General features: G+C 52.6%; 6 protein-coding genes across 6 annotated transcripts; 5 read left to right on the top strand and 1 right to left on the bottom strand.

Annotated features, from left to right (window-relative positions):
• Window positions 1–638: 638 nt before the first annotated feature.
• erg4 (c-24(28) sterol reductase) lies at window positions 639–2,627 on the top strand (the record flags this gene model as incomplete). Its single annotated transcript, XM_056911007.1, has 5 exons — window positions 639–676; window positions 840–1,371; window positions 1,431–1,882; window positions 1,943–2,274; window positions 2,335–2,627. 5 exons carry the CDS (start codon window positions 639–641, stop codon window positions 2,625–2,627), a joined length of 1,647 nt encoding a protein of 548 aa, XP_056763833.1.
• A 684-nt stretch (window positions 2,628–3,311) lies between these two features.
• Window positions 3,312–4,745, top strand: N7458_007624 (dienelactone hydrolase family protein; the record flags this gene model as incomplete). The annotated part of the gene is made up of 5 exons (XM_056911006.1): window positions 3,312–3,372; window positions 3,512–3,849; window positions 4,028–4,279; window positions 4,411–4,522; window positions 4,591–4,745. The coding sequence occupies 5 exons, from the start codon at window positions 3,312–3,314 to the stop codon at window positions 4,743–4,745; spliced, it is 918 nt and encodes a 305-aa protein (XP_056763832.1).
• Window positions 4,746–6,362: 1,617 nt separating this feature from the next.
• On the top strand, window positions 6,363–7,794 carry N7458_007623 (chitin synthase export chaperone; the record flags this gene model as incomplete). The annotated part of the gene is made up of 6 exons (XM_056911005.1): window positions 6,363–6,392; window positions 6,706–6,799; window positions 6,865–6,952; window positions 7,021–7,114; window positions 7,183–7,519; window positions 7,583–7,794. 6 exons carry the CDS (start codon window positions 6,363–6,365, stop codon window positions 7,792–7,794), a joined length of 855 nt encoding a protein of 284 aa, XP_056763831.1.
• Window positions 7,795–9,336: 1,542 nt separating this feature from the next.
• Window positions 9,337–9,758, top strand: N7458_007622 (uncharacterized protein; the record flags this gene model as incomplete). Its single annotated transcript, XM_056911004.1, has 2 exons — window positions 9,337–9,492; window positions 9,558–9,758. Coding segments are annotated over 2 exons (357 nt in total), but the record flags the coding sequence as incomplete, so codon positions are not given.
• Window positions 9,759–10,221: 463 nt separating this feature from the next.
• Window positions 10,222–10,787, bottom strand: N7458_007621 (uncharacterized protein; the record flags this gene model as incomplete). The annotated part of the gene is made up of 2 exons (XM_056911003.1): window positions 10,222–10,681; window positions 10,771–10,787. 2 exons carry the CDS (start codon window positions 10,785–10,787, stop codon window positions 10,222–10,224), a joined length of 477 nt encoding a protein of 158 aa, XP_056763829.1.
• Window positions 10,788–11,312: 525 nt separating this feature from the next.
• Window positions 11,313–15,926, top strand: N7458_007620 (uncharacterized protein; the record flags this gene model as incomplete). Its single annotated transcript, XM_056911002.1, has 4 exons — window positions 11,313–11,567; window positions 11,606–15,388; window positions 15,455–15,652; window positions 15,708–15,926. The coding sequence occupies 4 exons, from the start codon at window positions 11,313–11,315 to the stop codon at window positions 15,924–15,926; spliced, it is 4,455 nt and encodes a 1,484-aa protein (XP_056763828.1).
• Window positions 15,927–16,484: the final 558 nt, after the last annotated feature.

Here is a 16,484-nt window from a genome sequence, read left to right as displayed (position 1 = left end):
AAACCACATATCTTTTATTAAATGATTTGTCTCCTGTATTCTCAATCGTTTGCGTAATCCGAGCAAAGCCACGAATGCGTGCCTGACTAGATCAGCGCCCAGTCGCACTTTAACAGAGAGCCTGCATAGAACGATAAGCTTGGCATTGAGATCGTCACGGCAGGGAAGGAGATAGCGAGGATACCCACTCAGTCCCAGATTGGGCCCGACTAACGGAGTAAGTTGCCAAGGGTAGGCAGCACAGAACCGCGGGACGGGCCAATTCCACGGGCTAGGCCATATCATGAACATGTACAGTATCATGAGAGTCCACTACTCCTGCACGGTTAGTATGTATGTAGGGCATCGGCTAGAAATGACCAGCGAATGTGTGGGGAAGACAGACGGGCGGAAGAGGCGCGAGCCGGACGTATTCTGAAAGTAAATTACGAGCAACTGGTAACGTAGAAGTATTATTTGGGTCAGTACAGTACACGCAGGTACTCCCGGACTGTCGTACGTGTAAACAATCTCGCTGTTTTTCTCCTTCCCACTTCTACTGCGTGACCCCTTCTCTTACACTCCTTCCTCTTCCCCCCTCCCTCCCCTTCTATCCACCTCCAATTGCTGTCGGATATCGGACTTCCGATTAGGCAATCATGACTTTGACCCGCTCTCAAACGGGGAAAACCCCCAAGTAAGTGGTTCCCATCAAATGTGTTTTGCGATCCGCCGAGCGCAAACTCCCCCGTCGCGGCACGGACTACTATAAGAACGAAAACCCCTCCCCTGTCAATTCCTGTGCACTGTTTCTTGGAAAATTCTTTTCGCTAATCTTGTGTGCTTTCGCATTGACTTAGGAAGATGGAGCGCCCCGGTTATATCGAGACCCCTGGCCGTCGTTCCACTCGCAAGAGCGCTGCATTCGAGATGAGCGAGAAAGACGTGTCCGATACGCCCTCCGAGACCGGATCCAAGTCTACCACTCGCCGTCGCACTTCCGCCAAGGTCAAGTCCGAGGATGAGGATGAGGTAGAGGTCCCCGCGAAGGTTGCGACTAATGGCCACGCCGCCAATGGTTCGGCCAAGCCCAAGTCGCGCATCGTTGATGGTTGGGAGGAAGGCTTGGACCCGAAGATTGACTACAGCGGACACTATGAGTTTGGTGGCTCTCCAGGTGTCCTGGCCATGATGATCGGTTTCCCCATGCTCATGTACTACATGTGGATTGGCGCGACCTATTACGATGGCAAGTTCCCTCGTCCGGAGGAGGGCCAGAGCTATGGCGAGTTCTTCTCCCATCTGGTGAACTTGGTCTATACTGGCGCGTTCCCTTCGCTGAAGGCGTGGACGATCTACTGGGTTTTCTTCATCTTTGAGGGTGCCTGCTACGTTCTTCTGCCCGGTGTTTCTGTCTCTGGTCGGCCGCTGCCTCACTTGGGGGTAAGCAGCTTCCCTACTACTGCTCGGGCGTGTGGTCGTTCTACACTAGCATTATCTTGGCGCTTGCCCTTCACTTCACTGGCCTGTTCAAGCTGTACACCATAATTGACGAGTTCGGCCCTCTTCTGAGCGTTGCGATTCTGTCCGGCTATCTGGTCTCCTTCGTGGCCTACTTCTCGGCTCTGTACCGTGGCCAGCAGCACCGTATGACAGGCTCCCCGATCTATGACTTCTTCATGGGTGCGGAGCTTAACCCGCGCATGTTCGGCATTCTGGACTTCAAGATGTTCTTCGAGGTCCGTCTGCCTTGGTACATTCTGCTGGGCCTGTCCATGGGTGCTGCCGCTCGTCAGTACGAGAACTACGGTTATGTGTCTGGTGAGGTTATGTTCCTCGTCATGGCTCACTTCCTTTATGCCAACGCTTGCTCTAAGGGTGAGGAGTGCATCGTGTCTACCTGGTAAGTTCTCACCCTGCATGCAATGACGGGTTCCAGGAGCCTAGCTAATCTTGGAATTAGGGATATGTACTACGAGAAGTGGGGCTTCATGCTCATCTTCTGGAACCTGGCCGGTGTGCCCTTGAGCTACTGCCACTGCACCATCTACCTGGCCAACCACGACCCCTCCGAGTACCACTGGAACCGCTTCTTCCTCGCTTTCCTGTACATCGCCTACCTCTTCGTCTACTGGGTCTGGGACACCACCAACAGCCAGAAGAACCGATTCCGTCAGCAGGAGCGTGGCACTATGGTCCAGCGCAAGTCTTTCCCCCAGCTGCCGTGGCAGACTCTGGAGAACCCCAAGACTCTGACCGGTCCCGATGGATCTAAGATTCTGGTTGATGGATGGTGTAAGTTTTACCCCAAGAAGCAACTGCTCTTATGGAATCATATACTAACACTTTTAACAGACGGCAAGGCCCGCAAGATCCACTACACTTGCGATCTGTACTTTGCCCTGAACTGGGGTCTGATCACTGGCTTCTCCAGCCCCTTCCCTTGGTTCTACCCCCTCTTCTTCGCTTGCATGATCTCCCACCGTGCTCTGCGTGATATCCAGCGTTGCCGTATCAAATACGGCGAGACCTGGACTGAGTATGAGAAGCAGGTTCCCTACTTGTTCATTCCTGTGAGTATCACCAGACTACCCAGGCCTACATTTTCGAGCAATGCTGACCAGCCACGACTACAGTACGTCTTCTAATTTACCCGCTACTTTGGGTGCCCTCGACTTCTCTTTAACAATCCCCCTTTTTTCTTATAATCTCTGTACAGGGGCTTCAAGGTCATTCTGCTTCCTGGCAGCCCATCAAAATTCTTTTTCTCTGACCACCTTTTTTGGGGACTTCTAAGACACGATTCGAGATATTTTTTCTTATAATGCTTGTCATGGTTCTGCTGCCTCGGAATCCCGGGATGGGGGATGTCTCGTGGTGGCGGGTTCCATATTCTGCTTCGTGTACATTATTCAATGAAGTTTTCTTTTTCATAATATTTTTTTTGGGTTAATATTTCGATTTTTTCTACCTTTGAAGAGCTGTATCTTGCTGTCGAGATCCTTCCTGGTGTTTCTATATTGTGAGAAATGCCATAGGCAAAGCCAGGAATCCTTCAACAATTGATGCTGTCCACATATGTGACGTGAAAGTTATTCTCAAAATTCCTGCATCTCCACACCGTGATATCTCGCTGGATGTAATGTAACATGTTTAGCCGTGAGGGTACTGTAGTATGCCAACCTCATGTTATCAGGTCAGATGACTGGGCCACCCCGCGGCCTTATCGATAAACTGTTTTTGCGAGTTCCAACAAACGTCAACGACAGTCAATTCCGGGCCTTCATTCCTCGAGACCTCATTGAATCTTCTAATCCGCCGGAGTTAACATCATGCTCATTGAAGAGTCCCATGTCGATGTTCCCACTACGGCCGATGGCCAGGGGACGATGCGTAAGTGCACAGCTTAACTGCCGAGATACCCCTCACCATACATATCCATGACATGTCCATGTCCATGTCCAATCATAGAACAAGCACAAGCACAACCCTGCTATCTTACCAAGGCAATTTGATGCTAATTATTATCCAGGAATCTACATCTACCACCCGACAATCCCGGGATACCCCAATGCCCGGTTCCCGGGCGTAGTCGTCTTCAGCGAGATCTACCAAGGTGGGATGAGCCCCCCCCCCCCCGGTCCGGAGACAGCATCGGATCTGGTCACGCTATCCAAAGAAAAAAATACAACTGACATCTCTGCGTGGCTGTTCACAGTGACTGGCCCCGTAGCCCGCTTCGCGCGTCAGATTGCGGGCCAGGGATATATTTGCGCGGCCCCGTCCAGCTACCATGAATTCACGGGTCCGGAGCCTCTGAAGTATGACGCGGAGGATACGGATAAGGGCAATGCGTGGAAAATTGGCAAGGTATGTTATTCACTCAACCCATACACAGGACCTTAACACCAGCATGAGTCCTTTGGAAATATTCCCACTCAGGGCGGGTTGTTTCTATACATGCCCTTCCATTCGATCCTCGATCCTCGATCCCCTCTCGTGCGCGGCGGCGTAGCTGTGTTACTGACTAGTCAACCCACGAAAATAGAAACTAGCCGCCTACGACGAAGACGCCAGTCTCTCGATAGACTATCTGCTCTCGCTGCCGACGTGCAATGGCCGTGTTGGCGCGACGGGTATGTGTCTGGGTGGTCACCTTGCGTACCGGTGTGCGTTGGATAGTCGGATTAAGGCGGCGGTGTGTTACTTTGCTACTGATATTCATAGCAAGACGTTGGCAGAGGGGAAGAATGATGATAGTTTGGCGAGGGCGGGGGATATTAAGGGGGAGTTGTTGATGGTGAGTTTTGTTTGTAGTTGAGTTTTTCTCTTGTGATGGTACCGTTGCCATTCTCCTTCTTGGAAAATGGTGCCGTTGGCTATTTGGTACGGTTGATGCGCTGACTTGATATATTCCTACTAACTAATTAGATCTTCGGTAAAAACGACAACCACGTCCCGCCAGAGGGTCGCGACTTGATCCGCAAGACCCTGCATGACAAGGGCGTTCTCTTCAGTTTCTACGAAGTCGCCTGGGCGCAACGTGAGCAATTCCATATACCCGATTCTCTTCCCGCTTCTTTGAACAGAGTTCAACTGACTACGGTGTAGATGCCTTTATCCGAGATGAGCTCAGCAAGGGCCGGTACGACCCTGCCATCACCAAGGCGTGCTTCGAGATGCTCCTGGAACTATTCGGACGCACCTTGAAGCTGGATCTGGGCGAGCATGACGGGAAGAAGTTGGTGGTTGAGGATGTTTGCTAAGGGGGTGTACTAGTCATTTGCAGTGCCGTGCTCTGTCCGTTGCGGGCTCGCGGGAGCTCCGATGTGAGAATGGGGAGTGAATTGGACAAGATCCGCATAGAAAAAGGGGGAATGACGGGATGACGGGATGGGTGTTTGGTGGGAGTCGATTGTACTCTAGTGTTTACGCCCGGCCAGGGTGGATTGTGAAGAGGGCTGGTGTGGATTTCAAGGGGTGTTTGGGGGAAACATGGACGGGAGTAGAGTATAATGGATGGACCGAAAGTGGGCGATCAGGGAAGTTATACGTATTCTCTGGGATATTACTATGGAGGTGAACCTTGAAAATTTCTGAGATAGCCAAAGCCAAGTTTTTGAAGTATGAGAGTCTAGAATCATTCTCTGCCCGATATTATTATCTGCATCATCTGCGCGGTCGCCAGGCCGACCCCCGATCGATGGAATGCCGATGTGCGGTGTAAGGGCGGGGGTGGCTGGTCTGGAACCTTGGGAATAGAAGTTCGGTTTGTCGAGCTGAGATTTGGAGAATGTCGGAGGTACATACTGTAGAAGGATCGCATATTAATAATTGTAGTTGTAGTTAGAGTTGTATGGTGACGTCGTGATAGACTAGCGGCTTTTTCCTGTGTTGACTATCCGGTTCCTGAGTATTCTTGTTGTACAGCCACTCAGTTTCTTGCGGCGGTCGGGGGGACGGGAGGACTGGAAGGGGAAAAGATCGCTAGTACTACTACTGGACCCTCATCGAATGTGATATTCGATCATGGATGATGGATAATCTGATCTGGGTGCTAGGTTACTGTGTACATTCACCCAGCCAGGTCTGTGCAGGTTCTGCAGAGGGGCCTCGGGAATTACTGCAGCCACATCGTCGTGCAGCCCTCGAGGCCTGCTTAGTGTATTGTCCTTCGTATAAACACAGTCGGTGGCTTTCTATTCTTAGCGGACCCAAGCTGGGGTCACCCACGGACGGTCCGCGACTCCCAGTGGCCTCGCCCGTGGAACTGGCTGGTCCCTGGCTTCTCAGTTCTCTGAGCCAGAGTTCTCAGGACAGGGGAACGTACGGGGAAAAAAGTAATAAGGAGGCAGTTGTAGACCCAATTTTTTCCAGGGCTGGAGGGCTCGTCACTACGAAAGAGGCTAGACGGTGGAAGTTAGCGTGGTCGATTCCCTGCTCGAGGACGCTAATCTGCGTTGGCCTGAGGACTGAGGCGTAGCAGCAACAGCAGCAGCAGCAAGCGGAGTGCACTAAAGATGGTCTAAGACAAGACCCAGGCGCTAGCCACCACCACCACCGTTGACCAGCGCACCTCCATCGCTCTTCGCTGACCTCCACCACACCTCCACCCTTCTTGATCTCTCCCCGATCTTCATCCAACCTCCCGCTGGCCTACCCTCTGTCGCCCTCCCGCCCGACCTCACGAACTCCACCCACCCCCATTCGCACGATTCGACCTACCAACGCGACCGTGACCGATTCTCCCCAGCCACGGGTCAGGGGACTCATCGCAAAGACACCCCCAAGGCCCCCCAACTAAAACGTCCCACCGCCCGACCAAGGCATCTTGTCTTCGCTCTTTGCCTACTCGTCGGCATCGTGAGCCCCTTCAATTCGCCATGGGATCGACGCAATTCGGCAATTTCCACGTGAGTCGAGTCTCCTGCGATCTCCGACCTGGAATGCTCTGCGCTCCCCCGCCCAATCGGCGGCCTTGTCTGCCCATGCCGAATAGGAACAGGCACAGCGCAACGGCAATGGGGAACGGAACAACAGATGTATGCTGGAAATTGGACAAGATCAGTCACTGACCATGGAGGGTACTGCAGGACTTTTGTCGCGACTCGACATTACCCGTTTGCAATGTTCGTGAGACCTCTTTCTTCCCTTTCAGCTTGTACTTGTATTTGTGTTTGCGCCCGCCCCCGCCCAGACTGACCGTGTATTTCTTGTTGTGTCTAGCTTTTCAAGGTCAACCAACCGCCGGGACTTCACTATGGTGGATGTGTTTTGGAAGGTATCAGCCTTAGTGGAGGTAGACATCTCGCTAATTTAGGTATGCCATGAGATTGTTTCGGCGTCGCGTGTTTTGGAGGGATGGTTGGGTTAATTCGGAGGCAGGCTCGATTCTTTTCGCATTTATCGCTATTCTGGTCTCTATTGCGCTGCTATGGAGGTCGGACAGGAAGCATGCCGCCGTCGGGCGTCGGTACGTACAATCCGCGAAAAAGAGATTCGAGATTGGGAAGTGATTGGCTAATGAGATGGGCTGTGTAGTGAGATCCAAATGTTCTTGTTGGGTTTTATCGTGATCGAGATTTGTGAAATCTTCACCGTCGGTGGTATTCCACTTGACGATAATGTTCGAAAGGTAGGGACTTGGTCTTGGAGGCTGCGAGCGGGAGAAGATCACTGTTCTAATTTTTGGGGATTGACTAGGGTTTTTCGGCGGTCCATATTGCAGCCATCACTGCCACCTGCTGGATCCTTCTTATGAACGCGCTTGTCGGATTTCAGCTCATTGATGACGGTACTCCGGCCTCGATTGGTCTCATTTCCGCATCTGCGCTCGTTTTGTTCATTGGTACTGGGTATATCGCCCTTGACACGGCGTTCTCATGGACCGGCCATTTCGACTCTAGCTTGACGGGCAGCAACAACCGCAACATCGGCCTCTACGTGTTGTACCAGCTCTTCCCGCTGGTTTGCCTGGTGGTATTCTTCTTGCTCGAAACCGTGCTGGTGTTGCGGGTGCTGGGCGAGTTCCGTCCGATGCGTACGTATCTCTGCAGCACGTCTATCTAATGGGGTACCGTTTAACTAACTACTCGTGTCACAGTCTACCTAGTCGGCGCCGCTCTGCTGTTCGCCATTGGCCAGATCTTCCAGTATGTGATCAGTACGCATCTGTGCTCGGCCACATCGGGCAATATCAACGGTGCTTTATTCGAAACCCTCTTCACTCTCCTCTCCGTCATTGGCGTCTGGGGCTTCTGGAGCAGTATCACTGAAGACGATTGGCCCCTGCCTGTCGGCAGTGGATACAACTAAACCCGACCTCCTAAAACTTATGATCTTGAAGCCTCGTCTTCTTACGTGCGGAATCTGTGTTATGTTTTCCTTTTACATTTCTCTTTTACATGCTCTTCCGATACATACATGGAATTTATGTCTTCAGAGACCCCCCGAGGCGTTTTGAGTTCTTTTCCTGGTGACAAGTCTCCTGCTCCAGCCCCAGCTCTGCCCACCGTCAATGATAAACAGAGCTTTTGACTTTGTGATACCACATTCCTCTGGGTCATGTTTCACGATTTTTGCGTCTGCTTGTTGTTCTGCTTTCCCCCCTCCCATTGTCCTCTATCACTCTCTACGTGCCTAAATGGCAGGCGCCATTTTATTGTGTTGCAATATTTCTTCGATGTTTTTTTATGTCGTCCTGGGTAATGTTTCCTGGATGTCTTTTCCCGCTGGTGCGGCTGTGATCTGTACACGGGTCGGTGATTGAGTCCTGATAGGGGATGGGATGTTCTTTTGGACATCTCTTGTTTTTTTTTCCTTCTCTTTTTATTTTTCAGATACCTCTCCGTCATGTACCTAAGGTTATAATCCATGTCCAATAATTGATTCATCATTCGTGTGCTGTGTCTGGGAGGCTAATCATCCTTTAGCTAGGAAGTTATACCGTGCTCCATTGATGTATGCAAGGGATTGAAGACGTATATACGTTAATTCAACGTGTATGATAGCAAATCAGACCGAGAAAATCCTTATTTATCATCATAAATATCAATGTTCTGGCTGTGTTGATAATCCAGCTTCCTCAATATCCAATTCCACATCCGTTAGCACAATCCCCCAAACTTCACTGATGACGCATCGAATCAAACACCAGTCCACCTCCTTCCTAGGCAATCAAGCCCGGACACTCTAAGCTATGTGTTTAGATTGACCCCATCACCAGTCAAGCCCGATTGCTTCCAACTTCCCAGACCAGGTATACCCACAACGCTCGATCCCCCGGATGTGACCTAGTGTGACCTCAATCTACCAAGTTTGCCTTCCTTATACTCGCAGCTATCCGTATGAATATCACACCGGAGTATCCGGGCTGTGGGATAGCTGCGAGTATTTCGCTTGTGTGGTGAGAGGTAGGACTTGGAGAGGGGGGAGGGTTGTAAGTGTGAGTATGACGGGGCTTGGGAGGATATGGATGGATACATGGGAATGAGCTGGAAAGGGAGTGGAGATAAATAGCAGCGAGACTGCTGCTGATCTCCGTTGGGGAGAGTATATTTGATTCAAGACTGGATTTGAGCACCGACCCGATTACTATCAAGATTGATTTATTCAGTGGACAGCTCAAATATGCGGATTAGTATCTCGACCTTCGTTCTTGCGGCGGGCTTGACGTCCGGTGTTGCTGGCACGGCGTCGTCGTCCTCGTCCCCGTCCCCGTCCTCGTTCTCGCGGGTACTGTCTTCTCCAGTATCGTCTTCTCGAGTACTCCATGATCGAAGCAATGCAGAACCCCTATCTTGTATGAAATCTAATCCTCCCACTGCCAAGCTTATACTAACCCCATCATCGTTAGTACTCGAACAAAATCGATTAACCGTCGAACTCCTCCCACCAACATGCAATCTAAACGCATGCCTCGGTCTCACTGGCACTTTTTCTTGCATCGCGTCTGCACTCCAGGCTAGAGATCCCGCAGCGTTGTCGAAATGTTTGACCGCTGGACTACAGGGCGTAAGTGCATATTCTCTTCCGGGAAAATCGATACTGATGCGATATTGTTTCTCCGCTTCGTGTAGATCTGCGCTTGCGCGGCGTGCATCCCCGCTGTGAATAGCGTGTTGAATGCTCTCGGTATATGTTTGTCGGGGCCCGGTGGGGGTGGGAATGCCACTATGAGTCCTTCGGTGCCTTGGAATACGTTTGTGACTTCTACTCCTGTTTCGCGGAAGCCTGGTGTTAGTAGTAGTGTGGTTGTGACTCCGACTTATATGGTTTGAATGGAGTGTTTTCAGAGAGATTTTCTCTGCTGGTGTGGTTGTGGGACTTGGGATATGGATGTGTGTCGAGGTTGTGTTGTGGATCTGGATAATTGTGTTCACGTTGAATAGGAATGGAAATTTGCTTTGCCAAGGTTAGGCCGTCTAATCATAAAAGTACCTCCAATGTCATATATACAGTGCAATGCGTATCCAAAGCAACACCCGGGTGGATCTCAAGTGATCAGCGATTCTTGCAAAGCCACGTTGAAATTCGGGAGCCAGGTCAGTTACAGACAGCGCGATGTGGGCGGTCTTCATGTTCAGTGATCCATCTGGGTACTCAAAAACAGCATCAACAGTGGGGAATTGAGTTCACGGCCTCTCATCAAGGAAAGACAAGCTTTCGTCCCAAATGACACGCGAGGGATAAGGACGAACAGTTCAAAGCCCAGCTCTGAAATAAATCTTGGTACTCATCAGGTTATAATCGCACCTTCACATCCACACAAGGGAGCGTCCACTCCCGCCGTCCCAACAGACTGCGCAGCCACTCTAAGCCCACGCCAGTCCACTCCTCCGCCCTTGATTCCACTCCAAGTTTTTGCTGTGCACTTTCAAGTGCAGCACCAGCCAACGCTTTGGCGGTTGAGTTGAAGGTGTCAAAGACGAAGCTCGCAAGGCTATCACCCGGCAAAGGCGCCTCCATGGTGGCGTTGCCTGGAACGAAGCTGTCGGCGGGCGTAGAGCTGTAGCGTGGCGCAAACCAGTTGCTGCGGAGATCAAATATACAGCGGTCTGACCAGTGGCAGGATGATACGAAGAGGATGAGGAGGAGGGCGGAGCAGTAGATGCATGGTCGGTGGATTACGTAGGTGAGGGCGATGAAGGAGATGATGAATAGCGGGGAGGCGTTGGTTGGGATGAATAATAGTGGGAGCCAACTGTAGACAATCAGATGAAATGATTAGTTTCGGATCCATTTGTGTTGTTGCGGTCCGACCTTGAATGTCGAGTAGGTCTCTGTTCTTACCTGCGGAGACAGAACATGGTGGATGACGCCAGCCCACGGCGAAACTGGGCCGAAGTGAGATGTATTTGAGATGCGAGGGTGTATGTAGAGGGGGTCTCTAAGAAAAGACTGGCGTTATCAACAGAGTGCCATGCGAGATGGAGATGACGGATATAAAATGTCGAGGGATTGAAGTGATCGGGATCGAAGGCGTGGCGACCTCCCAAGAGTCAGCCTCAGATCCTAATTACACATCCAACCATGACGCAGTATGGTAATTACCGTAATTAATACGCACCAGCCACGCACCAGCCACCGCGGCGTTTTACTTCTCCAATTTGGCCGTCACATCCTTTTCATCTCGCACAACCATCTCCTCACTCTGCTTCCTCGTCAACTCGTCATCATTCCATTCGCAACCACCCCAATTTGGTCATTCCCTTTAACTTCTTCACTTCTACTGGCTTTTACTCCTACCTTCCTCTCGAAAGAGAGCTACTTGAGAGCTTGCAAAGCTTGGCTTTCGTGCGGAGGTCGCCTGTAACCCACGGCGCGCGGCAGAAATGTCCACCCCGAACGATCTCCAGGCCCTGCTGGCTAGCATTCGCCCCCGGCCTTCGCCATCCAATGCCCCTGGCCAGGAGAACCCTCACTATCAGCGGCCTCAGCAGCCTTATCAGCAGCCCTACCCTCAGGGCATGTTCCCGCCTCACCCCCAGCAGCAGCAGCAGCCATACGATGGTCAGAGCTTCCCTCATCCCCAGCTGCACGGGTATAACCATCCCTCGGTCTCCTCTGCTATCCACAGTCCTTCTCCTGTGAATACCCCACCTCACCATGGTTCCGACATTCTCAGCCCCAAAGTGCCAACCCCCGTGCCGAGTGGCAGCAGCAGCCATACACGCCGCCGCCGCCGCCGCCGCATCGTCAGCAAAGCAACCAGGATAGTGCTGCGAGCTTGCTCAGCCTGCTGAGATTCAGCCAGGGTCCTGCTGCCGTTCCCCAGCCTGCCCCGCCCATTGCTGTCGAGCAGCCTCGTTCTCCTCCCGTCCAAGAGCCGACCCCGTCGCACGGACGAAACATTTCCGCGTCAGACTTGGTCGCCTCCCTGTTCGGACAGAAGGCGATTCCTAAAGCTGCCTCGCCCGCTCCCGCCGTTGCACCGGCCCCAGTGCCCTCTGTTCAGCCTGAGGGTCCCAGTGAGAACACCCAGGACATGCTACTCCGCCTTCTCAACCGAGCCCAGCCCGGCCCAGCCGTAGTAGAGGCGCCTGCCTTGGTTCCAGCTGCTCAGGCAGTTTCTCCGCAGCAAGTGTCTGGCCAGCCTGTCCTTGAGCAAGGTGACAACGGCATTCTCATGGAAGTTGTGGATACCGACCCCGAGGAGACTGTGATTCCGGAAACGGTCGCATCTCCAGCTAAGGATTCTATGTTTACCTACGTCAACCCCTTCGACCAGCTGGCTGCCATCTCTCCTCGTAACAAGTCCCCACAGCCTAAGTCTGACAATGAGACTCCAGCTGCGGAAGTTACCACGAAGGAGAAGGTCAATGTCACTGCTACGATTGAACCCTCTCTTGCTCCTCAAGTGGCACGACCCCCGAAGCGCAACCAGTCCCCTGTCTTGGAACCTGAGCAGCGCAAGGCTATGAATGACGTTGTTAGCCGTTTGGTGGGCGAAATCGGACGCACTGTCAACGGATCTGACTCCCAGCGTGACGTTGAATTGGACATTGAGATTCCAGCCACCAAGGCTGGAGAGTCTGAAGATATTCTCTCCGCGATCCGGAACCACATGCGTGAGACAATTTCCAGAGTCGAAGACATTCGCGCCGAGGTTGAGAGTCAAGACATCCAAGCAGTCAGCCAGCCTGAAACTGATACTGAGCCTGCCAAGGAGATTGCAACCGACAGTGTCCCGACCCCAGTTGTCCAGAGTGGCAACGAAGCTGTCGAGGCTTTGGCTGATAGTTGGGAGAGCGCCGAAGATAGCGCCGAGAAGGACGAGGAGCGCGTGGTATCGGTTCACAACTTCCCTCTGCGTCCTTTCATCTCGATCACCGTGAAGCCATCTGCTACTAAGCTTGTGGATTTCCGTGACGATGGTATTATGGATATTGCACGTCTAAAGAAGGAGTTTGATCAGTTGGATCGTTCGCTGACCGCAGCGACTTCGGATTATATTGTGTATGCCCTAGCTAAGACTGGCGGTATCAGAATCATTCGCCAGGATGACGGAAGTGACCGACAGGTCTTCCGTGCTACTCGCGATCGTGTATTCAATGTTGCCCTCTGCACCACTCACACGACGTCTGGCCAGTCCGACGTCCAGGCAATTCTTGGCATTGGTGTCAGCGGTGCTGTCTACTGGGCTTTGATTTCCCGTGCTGGAAAGGATCTGTTTGAGCTGGATGCTCTGGAAAGTGAAAGCTTGATTTTCCCGCCCTTCCCTGCTTCCGACGAGAACACTTCGGGCGGCCAGCTGAAAACGCGGGCCAAGCGAAGCTCTCGTCACCCTGATCTCTTTGCCATTGGTCGCGGCAAGAACATCTACGTGATCTCTCCCCAGGCGGCCATGTCCCCCGCCTACGGTGTCGCCGGTTCCCAGCGCACTGTCAACACCGAGAAGTTCTTCAAGGAGCGTGCGTTGAAGATCTCGACTGGCAAGGCTGGAAAGGACTTTGCCTTCAGTGACGATGATACTGTCATTGCGTCCCTCGACAAGACCGGTCGTCTGCGTTTCTGGGATATTAGTGACATTCTGGAAAATCCTTCCTTCCTCGAGGGCCAGGCCCCGACGGAAGTCCGGGTGCCTCTCAACACCTTCGTCACCGGCTCGCCTGCTGAGAAGTCTTGGCCTACTTCGGTGCTGTTCCTCGACAAGCTTCGCCCTTACTCGCGCGGTATGGCGCTGCGGTACGTTCTGGTCGGTCTCAAGCAGAACCACACCTTGCAGCTCTGGGATATTGGGCTAGGCAAGGCTGTGGAGGAGATCAAGTTCCCTCACGAGAACGAGTCGGACGCCATCTGCAGCGTCGCATACCACCCTTCATCTGGAATCATTGTTGTTGGACACCCTACGCGCAACTCGATCTATTTCGTGCATCTGTCCGCTCCTCGCTATAACCTGCCGACCATGTCCCAGGCGGCGTTCATCAAGGCCTCTACCGACAAGGACAGTGGTCTGCCCAAGCCTGATTCGACTGCCTGCCTGAGCGGAATCCGGGAGATCTCTCTTGGTTCCAAGGGCCAACTGCGAAGCCTGGAGCTTCTGCCGATTACAAAGTCTGCTGCTGATAAGCGCGGTACTGAGGAGACTGACTTGTTCGAGCTGTATGTTATGCACTCGCGTGGTGTTACCTGCCTGAACATCAAGAAGGAGGATCTGGGTTGGACTGAGGATAACAAGGTCTCCCGTGCCATTGATGGCTTGGAGGCTGGTTCTATTGAGATTTCTGATCTCCAGACCTTCCCTGCATACGTCACCGATGAACCCTCTGTTAATGGTGATGCTGCGTCGACCCCATCCCGCTCTGCCAAGGAGGCGGCCGTCAAAAAGACGGATGCCGTTGAGTCGACTGCTGGCGTGATTCCTTCGCGCAACGCGTCGCCTACCAAGGCCGCTGGCAAGAAGAAGGTTGCGGAGGAGGTCGCCAAGGATCAGGTTGAGGCTCCCAGCAGCGCGGAGAAGGCTGTTCCAAAGAAGAAGAAGAAATCACCTGCCGTCACTTCTGAGACGAATGTGAAGGCTAAGGAGCCCACTGCCATAGTCGGCATGGAACCTCTTCCCGCTTCCAAGGACAACGATATCCTTGCAACTTCGACTGCCGCCATGACTGCAATCGATGCCGCTGAGCGTACGATCCCGGCTGGATCCCCCTCTGGCTGGTCCGGCGCGGTCATCTCTGATGAAGCCCTGAACAAGTACCTGGAGAGCCTTCAGAGCAGCGTCTCCAGCGAGCTCAAAAAGAGCCTTGGCCGTGAGTTTGAGTCGCTCTACCGTCGCTTCGATGATGAGCGCCGCAGCTGGGATGCTGCGTCGTCCGCGAAGCAGGATCAAGTGCTCCGCCTGGTTTCCAGCACGCTTTCCGACAACGTGGAGAAGAATCTGGCTCGCATCGTGTCGAACAGCATCCAGACCGAGGTCGTCCCCGCCATTGGTGATGCCACCTCTGCCGCTGTCGGCAAGCAGATTGGTGCAGCCCTCTCTCAGCAGCTTGGTGGTGCACTCAACGACGAGCTCCGCCAGGCCCTGCCTACGGCTGTCAACGCTGCCCTCCAGCAGCCCGCTGTGATGAAGACCATCTCGGACTCTGTGGTCCAGAAGTTGTCGCCACGCCTCGATGCTGTTGTCCAGGGTGCTATTGCGCCTCTGGTGGAGAATGCGACTCGCAGCACTCAGAAGGTCGAGGCTGATCTTGACCGGTTCTTCCGCTCGCAGATGAAGCACTACGAGATTCAGCGCCAGAGCGATAATGCCAAGATCGACCAGCTGTCCGCTGCCCTGCAGGAGCTTACAGGCAAGGTTGCAACTCTGCTTGGACAGCAGGCACCTGCCCAGTCCTCGGGTGATTCCGAGATGAATGCCATTATGAAGCTCTTTTTCGAAGAGGGTAAATATGAAGCAGCTACTCTGAAGGTACGTTACCTCCCTGGAGTTCTGAAATGGGGTGAACTGTCGCATCTAACACTGTCTTTCTCATAGTGGATCGAATCCAGTCGCCAGACTGATCTTTTCGACTGCCTCTTCCTCCGTATCGACCCAGAGTATATGCTCAACCTGAATGTGATGCTCAATCTCTCGGTCGCTGTCGCTGTGACCGTCTCCTTGGACACCAATATCACCAAGCGCCTCAAGTGGCTGGAGACTGTTCTCACGATGGTGGATCCTGAATCTCGCCAGGTAGGTTTCACTCTTCATTGTCTTGGTCTCCTATACTAACATGTGTTTCTCCTAGAACGCTGGAATGCGCATGTCTCTCGTCATGAACGAGGACCTCCGCCAAGTCGTTCCCATCACCATGAACAAGCTTGGTCAGCGCCTTCACGGCTTCTACATCACCGCCACTCAGGAGCCCAACCAGCAGAACAAGCCGAGCCCCGCGCTTGTTGAATGGGTCGTCCGGGTGATGCATTTCACCCGCAAGATTCTCAACGACTACAGTGCGCCTGTTTAGCTTCACAAAGGTTATTTACAGCTGCCCTCACTATTGTGTTTTGCACACGCATCAATGGAGTCAACTTTCCCTTTCTGCATGATTTGCTACGATACCTGATGCATGAGAACTAAACTACGCATGGAACGAATGGAGATGATACGCCCGGAGGAGGACAGGGGCATGAACATGGATATCAATCTGAACAGCGGCAATGAATTTCAATATGATCTCATTAATGCTTGATCTAACCGGGAACTTGTCCTCAAACTCGAGGTTGAGTTCCCTGACGCCGAGCTCTTTCATGTTAATCGATAATACCGGGTCACCGGATTCGAGCATTGTTTTTCTTTTTCTTTTCTTTTGATGTGCACTAGCGGTGGTTATAGTGTCTGGGAGCGCTTCGCAGAAGTTGTTCTGGACCCTTGATCCGCCTGATTTTGAAGTTTTTCGTTCTCTTTATCAATTCCTCCTTTTTATAGTGATACCTGCGTCACTACATGGCGTTGGGATCATCATGATAAATTCTTGTGTAAACCTTTGTGCTCTGGTCCGGCCATTGGGTTGCGCCAAGGGCAA

The sequence above is a fragment of the Penicillium daleae genome, assembly GCF_028827525.1.
Source record: "Penicillium daleae strain IBT 16125 chromosome Unknown utg000007l_segment0_segment0, whole genome shotgun sequence".
Classification (NCBI taxonomy): Eukaryota; Fungi; Ascomycota; class Eurotiomycetes; order Eurotiales; family Aspergillaceae; genus Penicillium; species Penicillium daleae.
The sequence above is the reverse complement of the archived record's forward strand: the minus strand, read 5'-3'. Positions and strand labels throughout refer to the sequence as shown.